At 45.3% G+C, this 21,738-nt stretch overlaps 1 protein-coding gene across 2 annotated transcripts in view; it reads left to right on the top strand.

Annotated features, from left to right (window-relative positions):
* SHPRH (SNF2 histone linker PHD RING helicase) overlaps positions 1-21,738 on the top strand; it is a 425,259-nt gene that overhangs the window by 227,986 nt on the left and 175,535 nt on the right. For both annotated transcript variants that reach the window (XM_029594036.1, XM_029594035.1), the window contains one exon: positions 3,409-3,501. In XM_029594036.1, the coding sequence (XP_029449896.1) occupies positions 3,409-3,501 (93 nt within the window). The remainder of the gene's footprint in view (positions 1-3,408; positions 3,502-21,738) is intronic.

Genomic DNA, 21,738 nt, shown 5'->3' with positions numbered 1-21,738 from the left:
CCACTTTGAAAATGTGTGGGGTATGCTCTGTTCATGTGGTGATATAACTGTCTGTGCAGAAGTTACACCTACTTGGGAGGAGATGTAATTTACCATGCATGCTTTCCAAAATAAAAAATGTGAGCATAAATCCCAATTCCTTCCAGCCTTCCAGAATTCCTATTTTGGATGCATAAAGGGGCGGATTTTAAAAGCCCTGCTTGCGTAATTCCGCCCGGATTTACGCGAGCAGGGCCTTGCGCGCCGGTGCGCCTATGTTCCATAGGCCTACCGGTGCGTGCAGAGCCCAGGGACTCGCGTAAGTCCCGGGATTTTTCGAGGGGGGCGTGCCGGGGGCGGGGCCGATCGGCGCGGCGTTTGGGGGGGCGGGACGTGGCGTTTCGGGGGCGGGCCCGGGGGCGTGGTTTCGGCCCGGGGCGGTCCGGGGGCGTGGCCGCGCCCTCCAGAACCACCCCAGGTCGCGTCTCGGCGCGCTAGCGGCCCGCTGGCGCGCGGGGATTTACTTCTCCCTCCGGGAGGCGTAAATCCCCCGACAAAGGTAGGGGGGGGTTTAGATAGGGCCAGGGGGGTGGGTTAGATAGAGGAAGGGAGGGGAAGGTGAGGGGAGGGCGAAAGCGAGTTCCCTCCGAGGCCGCTCCGATTTCGGAGCGGCCTTGGAGGGAACGGCGGCAGGCTGCGCGGCTCGGCGCGTGCCGGCTACACGAAATCGGCAGCCTTGCGCGCGCCGATCCAGGGTACTTTTGTTTGCGCCTGATGCGCCAACAAAAGTACGCGAAGGCGTTCTTTTTTAAAATCTACCCCAAAGAGTAGATGTGAAATCATTTACTACATGTACTTTATGCACATACTTGCCAGGACTATTTTCAAAGTCCAACAATGCCTTACCTCCCCATACTTACGGTTTCAGGTTGTCTTCCTTGTTAGTTTATTAAAAAAAAAAAGATAAAGGGGTTTCCCTCAACAAAATAAATACTTCTCATTTATTGGTTGCTGTTGGTTTCTCTACCTGTGTACCTATTTATTTATTTATTTAAACCATTTCTATACTGTCTTTAACAATACAGGATTAACCAAAACGGTTTACAATAATTTCAAAAGTAAACTGTATTAAGACAACCCTTAGCAGGGAAATCTAACTTGTGTGACTTGGTGAACTTGCTTTACTTCAAAGAAGGCAAAGTTGCTTACCAATATCAGGTGGTCTCTGAAGACAGTAATTCACCAGTCAAACAAACTTTGTCTTCTCCCTTCTATAGGATTGGCTATACAAGAACAGCTGCGCAAAGTCCTATTGTATTATTCTCCACACTTGCTGTGTGTCCTGCAGTGCCCACAGTGCTGTAAGGCGCCATGTTTATCTCCCTGTTCATATGTAGAAACATAGAAATGACTGCAGAAAAAGACCAAATGGACCATCCAGTCTGCCCAGCAAGCTTATGGTAGTATCTGCTGCGCCATGTAGGTTACCTCCATGCTTATCAGTTTCTCACAATGTAAAAGTCAGGGCCTTCACTGGTTTCTGTTTGAATTTAATTCCCCATTATGCCTTGCCATTAAAGCAGAGAGCAATGTTGGAATTGCATCAAAGTATAAGGTTTGTTGGTTAAGGGTAGTAACTGCTGCTTCAGCAAGTTACCCCCATACTTATTTGTTTTCCCAGACCATAAAAGTTGGGGCCCTTGTTGGTTTAATTTTTTCATTGTATTATTATTTATATACCGTCTCACCAAGTTCTCAGACATGCCTGAGGCAGTGAATATTAAAAATGACACAAAAACATTCCCTTAAATTAACAAAAAACATAATAAAACATCACATCCACCAAAACAATCCTCTCCAACCCAACCAGACCTACTTAATCATATCCTACCCAAATAAAACACTCCTACAAACAACCTAACACCTGAAATCATGAAATTGCCACAAAAAGAGACCAGAGTACCCTGTTCATATTCTCGTTCCTTAACTCTTTTATGAAGAATCCAGATTTCTCTGGTCCTGCTGCTACAATGACTTCAGGATTGTGGCTGCTCACTGAAGTCTCCAATGTCTCAGCTTTGCCCATCTACCTGGTTTTGTGACAGGGAAGGCCTAGCTGCAGGGTGGATGGATCCAGAAAGCTACTATTTATTATAAAGATTTTTATATCACTTCCCTGGTCTGGTAAACCGCTTTGGGCATTCTCTCAAGTTTACACATAGCATAGTTAAAACAGTAAAATATAATTCAAAAATAAATAAGGATAAATTGCCAAAATATTTCAGAAACCATGTACCAAGCAACCAAACTGCCGTATCACAGCAGTTCAGTCCAACACTATCCAAAAACAAAATTAAAACTACTAAGCATTTTGAAGAAATAATCATTAAACAAAGCCGTGACAAATTTTCTAATAATAATGCAGCTACTGAGAACACTGTTGATCTATTTTTTTGTTAGATGTATTTTACAAAGGGAGGGTACTCTCAAAAGGCAATTCTGAGAGGAGTGATGCTTCTGGTTGGTGATCAGTAGAATATTCCCAAATTTGTACTTTCACGTTTTCACAATGCATAATTTCAGTTTTGTGGCTATTAATTACCAACTTGCTGCTCCTAAATCTTTTAACTATGACCATCAGACATTTGTTAAACTGCTAGGGCCAGGTTAGAAACTTTTCCTACAGAATCAATTATTTGAATGTTGTCTCCATACTCATTGCTAATATGGCCACCTGATCTTATAGGCTGTCCATAGATTGCATAAAAATATTTAAAACTTAAGGAGAGAGAAAATCCCTGCAGCGCACCACGGTAGAGGTAGTAACATGTGCCCTTACTGTATAAACATGGTCTGGTTTAAAAAATAAAAAAAAGGAGCCATTTAAAAACCTTCCCATCCAGGCCTAAATCATGCAGAATTGTGTGGCTAACCAAATCAAAAGGTTACCCTGTGCCTTCCCCCAAACTCCCTTTGTTCTAAGGCCTTTTTGCTTACTTTAATTTTCTCACTGGTCATTTCTCTATCATTCAGCCACCTTTCCAGCTGTTCCTTCTTTCCACTGCCTTGTTGTTGGCCTCTCCCTGCTCTTCTAGGTCTCGTACTTTGGCTGGCTTGCATGAAGCTCCATCCTTCTTTCACTCATATCTTCCTTTCATAAAGCTTTATTTGTATGTTCCTATTCCTTATTCCTTGGGAGTTTTTCAGTCTGCTGTATAGGACACTCTGGCCAACTGGTCTGTATTTACGTGGGGCATGTAGACCACTTCACATCCATGCCTGCCCAGAAAATACTTTTTGTCTTTATTAGAAAGCTCTAGAAACTTTGTTCCGTGCAACACTACAGTCACGTGACCCACTTCTCTAACTGGTGAACAGCTAGTTTCAGAGCACACCTGTAACTAATAAGCAACTTTGCTTTCTCTACAGAGGCTTCATTCCACGCACAACCTGATAGAACTACTTGCAGCAAAGCATCCAGGAATTCCTCCCACCTTGCGTGACGGCAGACTTAAAGAGGAGGTAATTGTTGTCCTTTTATTACAAGTGTTACTTGACCACCTTAAAATGTTTTCGGCTGTTAACAGAATTCATAAAATAAGATTGTAAGTCCTTTGGGAACTGGGAAATACATATGGTATTTGAATGTAATCCTCTTAGAAGTGTCTGAAAGGTGGAACATAAATCAAATAAATAAATAACATGATGACCAAATGTATAGAAACTGAGGCAAGTAAACAAGTTGTGAGTGACACCATTTTACTGGACTAAACTAATATGCTTGTACCTAGTTTTTGAGACTTATTTATTTCCAGACTTTTGATATTCTGCCTTTTTCCAAATTGGCATCAAAGCATATTACAATTCAATAAGGATGGCTAATAGTAATACAAGACATATATTTGTTCTAGAGTTATGTGCAGTCTCAGGCACAGTGGTTGAATCTACCACTAGCAAATAGATTGGGGACAGGCCTGGATGAACTGCTTTCTTCCAAAAGGTGAGGTAGGACAGTTCAAGGTGAAGGTGTAGTAGTAGTGGTATTTCATTATAGATTTTAGGTGCTTAATGATTAAGACCTGAAGTCTTGTACTGACCAATTTTGCAGATGTTGGGAAGGGGAGTGAGAATGGTCTTTTGGGAGGATTAGAGTTCTCAGGTGGGGGTGTAAGAGGTAAGAAGATGGCAAAGGTATTCAGGAGCCTGCTTATCTGCACATTTATAGAGAAAGCAAATGGTTTTGAATTTAATCCTGGTTTCTATCAGGAGCCAGTACAATTTCTGCAGTATTGTTGTTCTCTGAGGACAAGCAGGATAGCAGTCCTCACACATGGGTGATGTCATCAGATGGAACCTGGCCCAGAGCTTTGATATCAAAGATTCTAGAGCTTTTAGACATGCTCTAGTGAGCATGTGCGGCTGTAGTTATCACCCTGCCCCCTAGGCAGAGTTCCTTGTACGTACCTAGATCAGTCCAGACTCCTGGGTCTTGCCTCACCTCCAGCAGATGGAGATAGAGAAGTTTGAACGGACTCTTCCTTATAACCTGAGGTGCCACCTAGAGCCTGTCAGTATTTCTCTGTCTCCAGCAGATGGTGGAGGTGCAAATCCCTTCAGTCTGGAGGAATATTTATAAATATAGACATTAGTTAAAAAAAAAAAACAGAAAAAGGAAAAAGAAGAAAACTTAGCATTAGAAGAACTAAGAAGCTTTAAGCCTCCCTGATATTTGAGGCTGAGGAGCAGAGGGTTGAGAACCCTGTAACCAGCCTTTTGGTCAGTGTTCTGAGGGTGATACCAGGGAGCCCAGTTCATTCACCCTCAGAGGGGGATAGGTCCTGTTTGTTGTTTAAAAAAAAAAAAAAAAGACCGCGAATGATGGCAGTGAGGTAATTTTTTCTTTGCCTTCTGTCCGACGGCCTCTCCAGACCTCGCCATTCTCCCCCACCGCTGAATGCCTGCCAAATTGTCACATTGGTTCCCCGCTGCGATTCTTTTACTTTTTTGGCGCCGTTCATCATGCCCTGTGGGACAGCCTGCAGCGTCTGTGGCAGTGCGTGTGCACGGCTCTCTCGAGCTGGGATTTGTTTCGAGTGCCTCGGGGATGGCAGAAAATGCAATCGAGAGCCTGGGAGGCTCAATCGGTCGCGTCAGCCTGCTGACCTGTTCCCGCTGAGCGCGGGAACGGCAGCCATTTAAAAAGTTTTTGCAGCACAGGAGCAGACTGCTTTGGGGGAGGGAAATTCCCCACCACCACTATCGCCACAGCCTGGAGCCCCCAGGGGGGCGTTAGGCCGACTGATCATGAGGACTCGTCGGAGGAGGGCCCAGGGGGAGTCTCAGATTCTTCCTCTTCGTTCTCCTCCGAATTCATTTTACTTCTTCACAAGGCCTTTAAGGCCCGGAAGGCAACTAGGAAGCATGGTGGCAAGACTGCTCGTTTAGTCCCAGCGCCCTCGGAGGGGGGCAAAAGAATTAATTTGACCCATAAGTGTACCAAGCCACGGGGGGGGGGGGGTTTCAGCGAGACCTAAACGGCTGCTCAAATCAGTATCTTGTCCCACAGACTCTTCATCTCCAGAGACCTCTGATGGGGTGGAGGCCCCTGCCCTAGATCCTCAGGGTCCGGACGTGGATCCGGACAGTCAGCCTCAGCCTTCCAAGCAGGCGGGCACGCCGATGGTCAAAGGAGATGACCCAAAGGTGGTCCGTTTGTTCCATAAGGATGAATTGGGTCCAGTTATTCCTGCTAATCTGGAGGAATTAGGCATAGAGGTTCCTCAGGAGGACTTGCGGCTGGGAGCCATGGATCCGGTGATGGTTGGTCTCAGGGGACCAACTCGTTTTTTCCCTTTACATATGTCTGTTACTGACCTGTTGTTTTGGGAGTGGGACACTCTAGGCTTAGGCTTAAAAGTCAGCCGAGTTATGGACAAATTATATCCCCTACCGGAAGATGCTTTGGACCTCATCAAGGTGCCTAAGGTGGATGCGACGGTCTCTTTAGTGACAAAGAAGACTACTATCCTGGTGTCGGGAGCCAGGGCCCTTAAGGATTTGCAGGACTGCAAATTGGAATTGCAGCTAAAGAAGATTTTTGAAGTGTCAGCTCTGGGGGTCCATGCCGCCATGTGCTGCAGTTTTGCGCTGAGAGCCAGCCTCCGTTGGGTGCAGCACTTGCAGTCGATAGCATCCCTTTTGGACGCAGATACAGTTCAGGCCAGTCGGCTGGAGGCCGTGGTCGCTTACAGTGCGGATGCGCTGTATGATCTGCTTCGTACTTCAGGCAGGACTATGATTTCAGCGGTCTCTGCCCGCCAGCTCCTATGGCTCAGGAACTGGTCCGCGGATGTTTCTTCACAAGCCCAGCTGGGATCCTTGCCCTTTAAGGGGACGTTACTGTTCGGCCAAGAGCTAGAGGACATGATTAAGTCTCTGGGAGAAACAAAGGTGCATAAGTTACCGGAGGATAAACCCAGGACAAGGGGATCCTTTCCCCAGCGATCGAGATTCCAGGTGAATCTCCGTTTTCAATCCTCCGGATCTTCGTCTCGACAGGGTCCTAGCCAGCAACATTCCTGGAATCAGTCCTTTCGAGGCCGACGTCCTGGTAGAGACGGAGCCCCCACAGGTGCATGGGGGTCTCAAGTCCGCCCAATGAAGTGATGACGGTTCATTCCTCCACACCAAAGATAGGGGGCAGGTTGTCCCTTTTCCTAGAGAAGTGGACCATTTTGACCTTGGACCAGTGGGTCCTCAATATAATAGAACAAGGCTACGCTTTAGATTTTGCTCGGCCACTCCGGGAGCGATTTCTGGTTTCCCCGTGCTTTTACGAACAAAGCGTCTGACTGTGCGCGACACCCTAAGGCAACTGCAGGACTTGGGCGCCATAGTTCCAGTGCCCGCGGGAGAGCTGAGGCGGAGTCGCTACTCCATTTACTTCGTGGGACCCACGACTTCATGGTCCCATCCTCGACTTAAAGAGAGTCAATTGGGTTCTAAGGGTGCCTTGATTTTGCATGGAAACTCTTCGGTCTGAGATAGCGTCCATTCACAGAGGAGACTCCTTGGCTTCCCTAGACCTGACTGAGGCGTATCTGCACATAGCCATCCACCCAGATCATCAAAAGTATCTGCGGTTCGCAATCCTTGGGCATCACTTCCAATTTTGTGCTCTACCCTTCGGACTGGCAACAGCGCCCAGGGTGTTCACCAAAGTAATGGTGGTAGTGGCAGTGGCTCTCCGGAGAGAGGGTGTTCTGGTACATCCTTATTTGGACGATCGGCTGATTCGAGCGAAATCTGAGGACCTTTGCCGGAAGGCGCTACACCTGGTCCTACAGCTGTTGAGCTCTCTGAGCTGGATTGTCAGTCCGGATAAGAGTCATCTGCTTCCCTCCCAGGACTGGGGGCTTGATTCGATACCATCTTGGGCAAGGTTTTCCTTATTGAGGAGTGAATTACCAAGGTGCAGTCTCAGGTGGAGGCCTTGCGATCCATACCTCGTCCCAGAGTCTGGCATTATTTACAGGTTCTCAGTTCGATGGCTTCCACTCTCCACCTAGTCCGATGGGCCTTTGCGCATATGAGGCCTCTACAGTCCGCATTACTCTCCCATTGGAATCCGTCCTCAGAACAGTTTCACCTTCTTCTACCCCTTATGGACTCTGCGCGTTCCAGTCTTGTGTGGTGGCTCCTCCCGGACAACCTGCGTCGGGGAGTGGACTTGAAGATACCCTCTTGGACAGTGGTGACCACAGATGCGAGTCTCTCCAGTTGGGGAGTGCTTTGTCAGGGAACAATGGTGCAAGGCCAATGGTCAAGAATGGAGTCCTCTTGGTCGATCAATCGGTTGGAGACCAGAGTGGTTCGGCTAGCTCTTCAGGCCCTCTTTCCATTGGTAAAGGGGACTTCCATAAGAGTGTTCTCTGACAGTGTGACAGCGGTGGCCTACATCAGTCGCCAAGGCGGAACCAAGAGTCGACCAGTGACAATGGGGAGGCCCAGCTGTTGATCAGCTGGGTGGAACAGCACCTGCACAAAATTCCATGGTCAGACCATTTCCTAATTCAGTCCACTATTAAATGTATAAAGCCAAAAGAAATACAGAAAAAAGAACCTCTAGAATTTAAATATCGTCCACCTTTTAACACTGAAATACTAAAAAACAAACTAGAAGAAACACTAACACACTTTGACCCCAAAGACTGTGTAGCCGCAACAACAGAATGGCTGGCTAAGACGAATAAATTGGCAGATGAAATAAACCCCACAAGAACAATGCAAATCCTTGAGCCCAAACAAAAAAAAAACATGGTTTAATGAGAAGTTAAAATAAATCAAACAAAGTCTGAGAAAAATAGAAAAAAAGTGGAAAAAAGACAAATCAGAAGAAAACTTAACCAAATTTAGAAAACAACTAGCCTATTATAAAAAAGTAATTCTTGACGCAAAAAAACTATTTTTTAGTTCAAAAATTGAAAAATTTGCAAACAACCCAAGAACACTATTTAACATAGTAAAAAATCTGACTAATGATAAAACAGAGGCACCCCAAACCCCACAAGAGAATAAATGCAACGATATTGCACACTATTTCTCAGACAAAATCACAAGCCTTAAAGCGAAGATTCCGATCCTAACAAAACAGGAAATCAAAATGCACAAATGAGACGTGACACAATGGTCCACATTTGACGAGGTATCCCAGATCGAAGTGGAATCCATGATAAAAAATCTGAATCCCACCCCACATAAAATTGACCCCATTCCCACCATGAATATTAAAAAAAACTAGCTGATATAACTTCCAACACAATAGCCAAAATAATTAACCTATCACTTAGCAAAGGAGTAATGCCAGACTCACTTAAAGGCGCAATAATAAAACCAATACTGAAAAAGAAAAACAGTGACCCAAATATCCTAAGTAACTATAGACCTGTTTCAAACTTACCTATGCTTGCTAAATTAATAGAAAAAGCGGTACAAAAGCAACTAGCAGAACATCTAGACAACAATAACATACTCTACCCCTCGCAAGATGGCTTCAGAAAACACTATAGACCCGAAACATTACTAATCTCTCTAACAGATAATGTACTATGCGGATTTGACAGCGGAAAACACTATATCATGATATTATTAGATCTGTCAGCAGCATTTGACACAGTAAACCATGACATACTACTAAAAAGTTTAGAAGAAATAGGATTACAAAACAAAACAATTGAATGGTTCAAATCTTACCTTAATAACAGATCCTTTCAGGTACAGATAAAAAACACAATATCAGACAAAATCAAACTAAAGACAGGGATCCCCCAGGATTCAGCACTTTCGGCGACTCTATTTAACATTTACATGCTGCCCCTTTGCCACCTACTGGCGGTACTAGGTATCATACACTACATATATGCTGACGACATTCAGCTAATTCTCCCGGTAGAAGAAACAATTGAAAAGACATTAAACTTGGCAATGCTGTACCTAGATATAATAAGACAACTACTAAACCAAATGGAACCGAATGCTGTACCTAGATATAATAAGACAACTACTAAACCAATGCTGTACCTAGATATAATAAGACAACTACTAAACCAAATGGAACTAGTAATTATTGAAAAAACAGAATTTATACACCTTGAACAAAAAAACATTGAAATAATTCAGAATCCCATCAAACTTAAAAATGACAAGACAGTGGAATTAAATGAGAAAGCTCGTAACCTAGGAGTAATAATCGACACGGAACTCAGCCTTAAGCAATACATATCACTAAAAGTTAGAGAAGGCTACGCCAAATTAATGGTCCTTAGGAGACTAAAACCCTTATTAACTCAAGCACACTTTCGAACAGTTCTACAAGCACTAATTTTTGTTAGTTTTGTTAACTTTTCCTAGGATTACCATATACAACACTCAGACCACTACAAATACTACAGAACTCGGCTGCCAGAATACTTACTGGTAAAAGCAGAAGGGATCATATAACTCCAACACTTGCCGAATTACACTGGCTGCCAATAGAACAAAGAGTGCAATTTAAAACGCTATGCACAATTCATAAACTAATCATTGACGAAAATGCTGACAGGCTAAACACCGCACTGCGATTGCATGTCCCCCAGAGAAATCTCAGATCAGCCAATAAAGCTCTACTAACCATACCCTCGGTCAAAACAGCAAAACTGACCCAAGTTAGAGAGAGAGCACTATCCTTAGCGGGTCCAATATTATGGAATACAATGCCACTCGAAATAAGATTGATGAAAGAGTTAAAACTCTTCAAAAAAAGTTTGAAAACTTGGCTCTTCAAAAAAGCTTTTCACAATGAGGTCAATGAGTAAGAACACCTACTCACAGCTGAAAATCACCTAAAAGCATAACTACTTTCTTTGCTATTTTTATCATAATTATTAATTTAAGAGAATGACAGTATAAAACGTATATGATTATCCAATGAATCATATAAATGGAAATTCCAATCCACTGTCCATACAGAATAGATTATTGAAACATGTAACCAAAAAATTGATTGGCACCCCCTAGATAAATGTACAAACCAAATTTATATACGTGCTTAATTGTAAACCGTTGTGATGGTATATAACTAAACAACGGTATAAGTTTTTAAATAAATAAATAAAGCTCTGGAATTTGTTGCCAGAGGATGTGGTTAGAGCAGTTAGTGTAGCTGGGTTCAAAAAAGGTTTGGATAAGTTCTTGGAGGAGAAGTCCATTAACGGCAGTTAATCAAGTTTACTTAGGGCAGGGGTCGGGAACCCATGGTTCGCGAGCCAGATATGGCTCTTTTGATGGCTGCATCTGGCTCGCAGACAAATCTAAATCAGTGTGTCGCCACACTTTCCAGTCCCCCGCTGACCCAGCTGTTCACCGGTCCTCCTCCACCCGGGCTTAAAATGCTGTCAGCCCGGGCGGAACACGGCAGAATAGCTGGAGTCGGCGGCACCGGCATGCTCTCTTCTTCCCCCCCCCCCCCCCCCCGCGGCCCGGAAGAGAAAGTGGTGAGCATCGGGTGCGTGCGCGGGAAGAAGAGACCACGCTAATGTGGTCAGCGTCGGTCCGACGAAAAGAAAACTGTGCAGCGCGGCTCGGAGGAAAATAAAGAAGAGCTTCAACCGTGGCCGATGGGACTCCTCCTCCGCGAGGGCTGAAAATGAAGGAGGTTAGCGTTGGGAGGAGGCTGCTGCTGCCGCGAGTTCCCGGGTTGGGGGTGGGGGAGAGAGAGAGTGAATGAGCGAGCAAGCATGTGTGTTTGAGATCCTGTGTGTGTGAGTGAGAGATTGCATGTATGTGAATGATTGAGAGCCTGTATATGTGAAAGAGAGTATGTCTGTGATTGAGAGCCTGCCTGTGAGAGAGAGAGCATGAATGTAAGTTTACGATTGGGAACCTGTATGTGTGAGTTTGTGATTGAAAACCTGTTTGTGTGAAAGAGTATGTGTGTATGATTGAGATCCTTTGTGTGTGAGAGAAATCATGTGTATGTATGATTAAGAGCCTGTGTGTATAAGTAAGAGAGAGCATGTGTGTCTGTGTGTGATTGAGAGCTGGTTTAGGTGATGGAGCATGTGAGTATGTGATTGAGAGCCTGTGTTTAAATGAGAGAGAGAGACCATGTGTGTCTGTGTGTGATTGAGAGCTGATTTAGGTGAGGGAGCATGTGAGTATGTGATTGAGAGCCTGTGTGTAAATGAGAGAAAGAGAGGACATGTTTATAAGCATGTGAATGAGAGTCTGTGTGTGAGAGAAAAAGACAGCATGTATTTATGTGATTGAAAGCCTGTGTGTGTGTGTAAGTGTGAAAAGATAGACAGCATGTGTGTAAATGTGTAATTAAGAGCCTATATAAGTGAAAGAGAAAAAGCATGTGTATATGTGAGTGACTGAGAGCATGTGTGTATAGGTGTGTAATTGAGAGCCAGTGTACGAGAGAGCGCTGGTATGTGACTGAGAGAGGAGAAAGTTCCAAGCAAACCACCCCTCCTCCTGCTAATTCAGAACAATCTCAGGACACCTGGATATCAAACATTCCCAGGTATGCAGAGCAAAACATTTTTTGTATCCTTATTATTTTTCATTACTGGGTCTTTGTGTCTGCTATTTTGAAATATTTTGTTGGTATCTGGAAATTTTTTATATGAGTTTTTAATTATTGGATATTCCACTCATCAGCTGTTTCGAAATATGTTCTTTTTGTTAGTACAGTTTTACTGCTGATGATTTTATATTTCTTGATTTGTTTTATAAGGATAGGTGATGTTTCTTTTTTCCTTTGTTACACTGCATACAGAGACTCTGGCTTGTTGCAGTTTCCAATTCAGTTTTTTCTGCATGCTTCTAGTTATGCATTTTGGTCTCTTTATTCTATGTTAGGTGAGGGTCAGCACGTGATTCAGGTGAGGTTTTCTGCTGGCGTGTAGTTTCTGTGTAGGACTCTATAGCAGCCTGAGTTGGTCCGTTTTCCTACTAGGAGATGTATTGGTGTCTTAAGGCCTGGTGTAATATTTTCAGAGACTTATTGTACTTTAAAAGTGTGATCTTACATAAAATGCACACATTTACTTGTATTTAGTTTTAAACATATTGTATGGCTCTCATGGAATTACATTTTAAAATATGTGGCGTTTATGGCTCTCTCAGCCAAAAAGGTTCCTGACCCCTGACTTAGGGAATAGCCACTGCTATTAATTGCATCAGTAGCATGGGATTTCTTAGTGTTTGGGTAATTGCCAGGCTCTTGTGGCCTGGTTTGGCCTCTGTTGGAAACAGGATGCTGGGCTTGATGGACCCTTGGTCTGACCCAGCATGGCAATTTCTTATGTTCTTAAATAAATAGCAGCCTCTCACATAGCCGGAGTGGACAATGTGCATGCCGATTACCTCAGCCGCCAACAGCTGGACTCGGGGGGAATGAGAACTCTCCAGAGAGGCCTTTCGTCTCCTCTGCAACCACTGGACCACGCCCTCCATAGACCTGATGATGACATTTCGCAATGCCAAGGCCCCCGATTCTTCAGTCAATACCGGGAGCCAGGAGCAGAGGGCATAGAAGCCCTGGTCCTTCCCTAGCCGAAGGACATTCTGCTGTATTTGTTTCTGCCTTGGCCGTTGGTCGACAAGGTGCTGTGTCGCATTGAAGCTCATCCGGGCAAAGTAGTGCTAGTGGCGCCAGAGTGGCCTCGTCGTCCATGGTTTGCGGACTTCGTGAATTTAGCAGTAGACAGACCTCTGAGGTTTCATCCGTCTCTGAACCTTCTGCACCAAGGTCCCGTTTATTTACAAGAGGCAGATCGCTTCTGTCTAGGGGCATGGCTTTTGAAAGGCGGAGATTAAGGAGTAAGGGTAACTTGGATGCAGTGATTGCCACGCTTTTACAATCTCGCAACCTTCTACCTCCATGGCGTACGTCAGAGTTTGGGGTGTTTTTGAGACCTGGTGGAACCATTCAGGGCTTCAGTTGCGGATGTTTTGGCCTTTTTACAGGCAGGGCTAGTTAAAGGCTTGGCCTTTAATTCCCTAAGAGTCCAGGTGGCTGCCCTTGGTTGTTTTCGGGGTAAGGTGCACGGCGTGGCCCTAGCATCCCATCCAGATGTAGTTCATTTTTTGCGTGGGGCCAAGCATCTGCGTCCTCTGGTTCGGAACCCCTGTCCATCATGGAAGCTGAATCTGGTCCTCCGTGCCCTTTGTAATGCGCCTTTCGAGCCGTTGAAGTGAGTGACTCTGAAGGATATGACCTTGAAAGTGGTCTTCGTAGTGGCTGTCTACTCAGCAAGGTGCTTCAGGCCTTATCTTGCAGGGATAATCCTACGGATTACAGACTCAGGAGTCTCCTTGCGGCGGTTCCCTCCTTTCTCCTGAAAATGGTGTCCTCTCTTCATTTGAATCAGTCAGTGGAGCTCCCTGCCTTTGCAGACCTGGATTCTTCTACTCCTGAGTCTAGGGATCTGCGGAAGTTGGACGTGAAACGAACACTGTTGCGTTACTTGGAGGTTACGAATAGTTTCTGTCTCTCGGACCATCTTTTCATCCTGTGGAGTGGCCCCAGGAAGGGTCAAAAAGCTTCAAGGGCCACTATTGCGCGTTAGCTAAAGGAAGCTATTGTCTCAGCATATCTAGTTCAGGGCCATCCAAATCCCAATTGGTCTTCGGGCTCAATCTACTCTGTTGCAAGCGGCCTCGTGGGCAGAATGTCAACAGGTGTCGCCGCAGGAACTTTGTTGGGCAGCTACTTGGAAATCTACACACACTTTTGCCAGACACTATCGCCTGGATGTCCGGGCTCCAGAGCCCGGTTCCTTCAGGGCTAGTGTGCCCTGAGCGGGACTCTCTCAGTCCCACCCCGGGTAGGGAAGCTTTGGTACATCCCAGGAGTCTGGACTGATCCGGGTACATACAGGGAAAGGAAAATTGGTTCTTACCTGCTCATTTTCATTCCTGTAGTACCACGGATCAGTCCAGAGTGCTGCCCATTTCAGAGTTGGGGGAAATGGAGAGTCCGCTCAGTTGTTAGTTCTTTCATATTCTGCAGATTTATCAAATGTTCTTATAGTGTATGCCCCCTTAAAGGGTGTGAGTATGGGCAAGGTTTGTTGGTAATGTTACAGGTTTCATTCCCTCTGCTCTTCAGGGGAAGTTTTGTTATAGTGGAAGTTATGGTTTAACCTTTCTGCTTGGATACAGTGTAATACTGACAGGCTCTAGGTGGCACCTCAGGGTATAAGGCAGAGTCCGTTCAAACTTCTCTGTCTCCATCTGCTGGAGGGGAGGCAAGACCCAGGAGTCTGGACTGATCCTTGGTACTACAGGAACGAAAATTAGCAGGTAAGAACCAATTTTCCTTCCCTCACTCTCTCTTTTTCCACAGAGCCATGTGGTCACGAGTGCTGTGCAGTCACAGTATTCAGCTTTGCTCTCTCCTCACATTTTTTGTTGTGATTTTTTTCTGGAGCTGCAGCTGTTTTTCCTATTTCTGTTACCTTTCATTAGTTTTATTTTTATGTTTTATTTTTATTTTTCTCTTCCTTTCAACTCTCTGCCAGTCGCATAGGGGGGCCTTAGTCACTGTGCAGCCTGGCAGAGTCTAATTCTGTTCCTTAAAAAATAAATACTGCACCTGCAGTTTAGTCACTGTGTCCTCTCCTTGTTCTGTCTCTTTTTGTGCCTTTGTCTGCTGCTGGCAGGACTGATAGAATGCAGTCTGTGTGTGATCCATGTAGGCCACTGTTCCTGGGGACTCGCCTGAGTTCTACCTGGGCGGGAGTTCCATGTCATTTCACTGATCAATCAGCATCATTGGAGGCTTGGACAGTGAAGGGATTGAGGACCACACCATTCCTGTGGAGGGGAGAGCTCATCCTCCCCACATTCTAAGGAACTAGTCTCTATGGGCAGGAGCCCTGAATGACTTTGCTTCTCCTTCAGTTCAGAGAATGAGCAGGAGCCTCAGCAAGCAGCATTGCTGCTGCACTTTTGGTGCCATGCCCGAGATATCAGGACCGTGTCTGAGACCAGGACTGCCATTGAGGGCATGGTCAATCTTGACGCCATTGAAATGCCGTGGCCGCCCTCAATGCCATAAGAGTCACAGACCATGGGAGCCATCAAGCTCTGTGCATAACTTCAGGCACTCTGGCTGCGGGTGGGAGCGCTTCCGCACCTAAGGCAGTCAAGGGCTGCTCGATGCACAGGAGGAGCAGCCATTGCCTCGAGCATCATTGAATGCCTCAATGCAGCAGAGTAGTGGCATCAACCTCAAGCATCATTGAGAACTGTGGACTGACATGTCAAAGTCAGGACCACATCGGGTGCCAGGACTGCCATTGAGCGTCATGGTCACCCTCAATGCCATTGCGATGCATGGCAAGCACCACAGGGGCCATTGGTCGTGTTTGCCAGCGATGCCATTCATGGCCATTCTTGATTATATTGAGCACCATCACCACCAGGGAGCACCAGCATCACCATCGAGTGCTCTGGTTGGCCTCAAGGCCCAGAACCGCTGGGGCACAGAGGTCCTGAGAGCCCTCGAGCACCACGGGACTACAGAGTGCACCATGATCTGATGCCCTCGAGGCTATCGAGCATTGGAAAACTGCATAGAGGCCGACGAGCCTCTTTGCAGTGTCTAGATGGGACACCAATGGGCATCATGGTGGGCCATTGATGATGTATGGCCATAGGGCGGTGTCCAGCACCAAGGGGTGCTGAGGTCAGTGGGCACTTCTGGGCATCAAACATCATTAGTGCTGACGAGTGTTGGGGTTGCTTTCGAGGCTATCAGCCCTGTGTGATGGTGATGGACGGCATCGAGCTTGCAACATCTATTCCATCGGGCACATAAATCAACCTAGGAGATCCGTTGATGGCACCAGCTGTCATTGGTTCCTTTGAACACTGATGCAGCGTGTCTGTGCCACAGGGCACTTGGTTGCGCGTCAGTGCCACAGATCCTCCACCTTAAGACATGTGGACGTCATTTGTACCACTGGACCATTGAGACCTTTGCGTACTGGAGTCTCCATCGATGCCGCCGACCCTTGAAATTTTTCAGCCTTCAGTGTTAGCAATCATCGGCACCTTGGGTGCCAATAGACATTGATGGATAGCTGCAGAGCACCATAGACACCGTCAATCACCAGGGGCTTACCTGACACCGGTATGCAACGGAAAGGGCAGGGAGCCATTCACAATGCTATTTTAAGGGTGGCAGTTAGCCTCTTAGAGTGTTGTCAGGTACCATGGGGCAATGCTGCAAATCGCTGTCCACCACCATGCATCACCATATTCAAAGCTCCAGTGGCACTGGGAATGCCATTGTCACACTGTACATGTTGACTCCATTATGAGTTAGTGTGATAGTGGAGTGCATCACTCGCAGTTGAGTACAGAGGGGATTGTCTACTCCAAGTGCCTCAGGGTGCTGGTAGGCAGTATTCTCTCTGCTGGCACTGTGCACAGCCACGCCAGAGATAGCGGGACCACCTTCGTCACATCAAAGTGTCAGCCTCCTCGTCTGTTTTACACCTTAGGGTGCTATTGGACACTAGCGAGGAGGGCATCATCACAAACTCTAGATTGATTTTTGGCAGTGTGCAGCTGCCGACTCTAACATGTGGTACTTATTCGTTGTGCCATGGGATTCTACCCACAAGTGCAGTGATGGGGTGCATATGTGTACCACCGTCTACAGGATGAGGTACCACTGCATGAGTACTGGCCATCGCGCTTTTAAAGTTGAGGGCATTATTCTTCCAGTTACCCTCTAGTGCAGTGGTTTGTGTGTTTCCCTCATAGTAAGCACAACAGGTTGTGCACCTCAATCACAAGAGTGATCTAACTGCATTCCTGGTCGAACTACTATGGCCATGGATACCAGGAAGGTAGTGACAGGAGTCTTCCCCCTCCCACAGAAGAGGAGTATGTCTTTCAACCCTTCCCATGTTAGCTTACGCTGGAACCCCTTTGTGGGGAAGCCTCTGGGGGTTCTGTCCCTTGTAGATCAGTCACTGAGCAGGAGCCTCGATTCTTTTAAATCAGTGCACCTCCTTGCAGGCCAGGATCTGCATGTGTTGGAGGATGGTAACAGTGATTGTACAATTTTTGCTGTGGTCCCTCCATTGATTACCGTGGTGGCCTACTCAGACTGACTGGGTGGCAATTTAGTTGCTCATGAACCTCAGTAGTCAGCGAGGAGAGTAGGAAGGTTTTTCAGGATTAGGAGGCCCTATTTCCCGTTGGTTACCTTTCCCTTTCAGAAGGGGAGATACATCTCCATTTCCTGGAAAAGGGATTTCACTGCTTCTGATTGGTGGTCGCTCTCTCTTCCCCACAAGATCTGAGACCAAGTCGAGTGATTGCGCTCTTTCCTAGATCATTCTAAGGCACAGCATGTCTATTTCACAAAGGAGCTATTCCAGATTCGGTCTCCCCTTCTGAGCAGCTCTCTGGCAGAGATTAGGGGTTTCTTCCACGCAAGAGTCACCTTTTTGATACCTGCTGAGTACAATGTGCGATTTTCACGGATGACCGCTCTTGCCAGTCATTCTCGAATGCGGGACCTTAGCTCAGTGAGGAAGGTTCTGGTCCGTTTACATCCTGGTTGGCAGGTATGCATTTCAACCTCTTACCATATCCATGGCTGCATGAGTTAGGGGATGATGGACCCTACAACAGAGGTGCTACACTTTTGTTGCGGTGCCTTGTAAATTATACTTCCCCTTCTTAGGGATAACACTATCTGAGGGCAGGGGGGTCCTGGTTCACATTGCTGCTGTTCCACTTGCTAGACTGCATGATTCCTTTTGGGAAGTATACATAATTCCCCCCTTAGGTATTGATGGGCAGTCTGTTCTGAGATCAGGCTGACTCTGCCGTGGTACCCTTCAGGTAGCCAGGCCATTGAAGAAATCCAGTTTCAGCTATTTCTATCATACTGAGAGGTCTACCTTGGGGGAGGGGGGGGAACTCCCTACTAGAATCAGCAGTGAGTTATTGAGTTGGGGTTGAGATATACAGCTTAGCGGCTTTTTCTTATCCCTGCAGCCCCAGGGTCTGCCTCTTTGTGTTCTTTGCTCCTTCCACAGGGTGAGGAGTAGGAGAAAAGGACATTCGTGGTATATCTTAGTGTTACCTGCAGGGAATGGTACACCACCTTTTCCCTGTCTTTTTGCCAAGTTCTGACCAGTACTGCCTTTAGTTTTTCATCCTTCACTGGGTTGAGCAAAGTGCCTTCCAGCTTACCTGAGCTGTCCTGTGCCCAGGATGGATAGGCCTACCCTTGAAAGCGTGGAGGGTGGGCGAGCTTCAGGCCTAGCTTAATACCCTGCTCAGAGGTTTGGGCTAGTGATCCCATTTCAAGGATTGCCTTTCATCCCCTGACACTCGTGACGTCTGACTTGGGTGGTCAAATTTATCTGGTACTTTGGCAGGTAGGGTCTGCCACAGACCCTGCCTCTGTTGTTTCTTCTTCCAAGTGTTGCTTGGGTTTTCTACCCATTGTGCCTATCAGCAAATCATTGAGCACACTTCTGCAGCTGCATTCTGTCCTTCAGATGCTAATGGACTACAGTTTCTTTCAGGAGGCTTCTCTAGTCCCACTTGGTTTTTCAGTTGTCTTGTGACATCGAAGGAAACTGTGCAGTCTTCAAGAGTTATTCTCTTGATTGATTGTCTAGGCCTTTTCCTGTATCCAGGAGGATCCAAACCTACTTTGCTTGTCAGATTTCGCTGACAAGTGCAGTGATGTGAAGTGCAGCAAGAAGTATGCTTCTTGCTGCACTTCACATCATGCCCCTGCCTTAGGCGCCTCTGCTATACATTGGGGTTTTGTGTCTGTCTGTTCTACAGTTTTCTTTCTGTAGAACCTGACTCTTTTCCCGCCAAGACCCATTTTTGGGTTGGCTGCCTCACAGACAAAAGGGAGAAAACTGGTACTTTTCAGCATTGTGGGGTTTCCCATGTTGTCCTGTTCGGGTAGTCTATAGCTTGGGAATCACCCATGTGTGAGGATTGACATCCTGTCCTCGGAAAAAGCAGAGTTGCTTACCTGTAACAAGTGTTCTCAGAGGACAGCAGGGTGTCAGTCTTCATGAAACCTACCCTTCTCCCCTGGGAGTTGGTTGCTCCATGTATTAGCCATATCATGGACTGAGGAACTCTGCCGAGGGGGCAGAGTGATAACTACAGCTGCACATTCTCAGTAGAGCATGTTTGAAAGCTCTAGAATCTTTGAGGTCACAGTTCCAGGCTGGGCTCCATCCGATGATATCATCCTTGTATGAGGACTGATATCCTGCTGTCTTTGGAGACCACTGGTTAAAGTATAACATACAAAATCAAAATATAACAGAACATATAATGAGATAAAAGAAAATACATAATAAAACACAACTCAATCTCACAGTGAGACTCTCAGCTGAAAACAGAATAAATCACAATAGAAATTCTTAATTTACCTCAAAAGCTTTTTTGAACAACCAAGTTTTTAACTCACACTTAAAAGTTTTGAACTCTACTATAAGTCTTAACTTTTCAGACATTGTGTTCCATAATATAGGACCAGCTATGGAAATAGCTCTCTTGCGAACTTCACCTAAATGAGCAGAAGTGCTGGAATATTTAGTAACCTTTATTTGCAGATTTCAACATTCTTTGTGGAACATACAAATACAAGGCCACCCCAATCAAGTTTGTCATAATTATTGATAATTTTATGAATTAATGTGAGTATTTTGTATTGAATTCAATATTGAACAGCTAACCAATGTAATGCATACATGATTGGAGTAATGTGGTCAAATCGATTACTGCCGGTTAAGACACATGCAGCCGTGTTTTTTAATAACTGTAAAGGTATGATAGAGTTAGCAGTTAAACCAAGTAACAAAGCATTACAATAGTCAATTTTTGAAATAATTAGGGTCTGTAAAATGGTGTGAAAATCTTTGAATTTTATCTAACAGACTTTTTAATCATCTTAATATAAGTAATGTGGTCCATTGCTTTGGTCCCTACCAAGATTCTGGCTACAGTGTTTTGAAAGAGATGGAGGCATTTCATACTGTCTAGGAGATGCCATTCAGAAGAGAGGTCAGTAGTCAGTCCAGCTGGCAATTAAATGTATGAATTATGGTAGCTAGGTTGTGTTGACAAGTTAGTACCGTAGTTGGCGGAAGGAAGCTCTTACTACTTTTGGGATGTGGGATTCCATTGTGAGATTTTTGTCGAATGAACTCTGTTTTGTTCTGTTGGTCTTTTTTTTTTGTTTTGTTTTTTAAGAAGCAGGGTTCCTAACAGTGAAGGTAAAGAAAACAGGGGATGACCTCGGTGGCTCAGATTTAGAGGGGTTTAGTTTGTTTATGTTTGCTGAGCCAGTAAGCTACTACAGTTGAACAGTTATTCAGATTAGCAATGAAGGAGGCTTGATTGGGTCCAATTTTAACACCCAGGTGGATGTCATCTGCGAACAGGTGGGATTCAATGTCGAAGGACTGGATAAGGTCGCAGATTGGTCAAATGTATATACATTGAAGAGATGGGGAGAGAACAGAGCGCTGTTGCACTCCACAGTTGAGGTCTTTAGGACTGAATGGTTTGTTGGCCCAGAAGTCAGTTTGTGTTCTGTTGGAAAGAAAAGACTCAAACCATTTTTTTAGTATCATCTATTTATAATTTTACAAAACATACAAATCAAGAAATTCTTGATTTGCAATGAACATCAATTAAGAAATACAAAAATTAGAATACAGTGAAAGGAGGAGGAAAGACCCCATAAAGTCCAAGGACAGTTCACAAAAAGAGAGAGATGTCTAACAACCACAATGATCTATCAAGCAAATTAGGAAAAATGGAGAACAGGAAGAAAGCTACCTATCTAAACTCTGCAAAAAAAACCCATCAATCAACCTTTTCTTTAGGGAAAGAAAACCTCAAAGGGTCCACTTCAGAACTCATCTTTGAGAATATAAAAAACAGTAAGTGGGGGGGATCGAAAAACACTTGAAGACATGCTTTTTAATCATGTACTTAACCCCTGCTTTTTGTAAATAAACCCCCTTATTCCCTCCTCTGTTCCCAGCATACTCATATAGTTCCAAGTTACTACCCTGCCCCTTCCCTCCCCTCTAGTTATAATATCAGTTACAATGTAAAGCCCTGTTGGCTGAATTTGCTGTTGTCTGGAAACCGATGTGATGTCTCGTGCGAATGTCGGTATAGAAAAATGTTAAA

The sequence above is a fragment of the Rhinatrema bivittatum genome, chromosome 3 (assembly GCF_901001135.1).
Source record: "Rhinatrema bivittatum chromosome 3, aRhiBiv1.1, whole genome shotgun sequence".
NCBI classification, from domain to species: domain Eukaryota; kingdom Metazoa; phylum Chordata; class Amphibia; order Gymnophiona; family Rhinatrematidae; genus Rhinatrema; species Rhinatrema bivittatum.
Note: the sequence above shows the minus strand (reverse complement) of the source record. Positions and strands in the feature narration are given on the sequence as shown.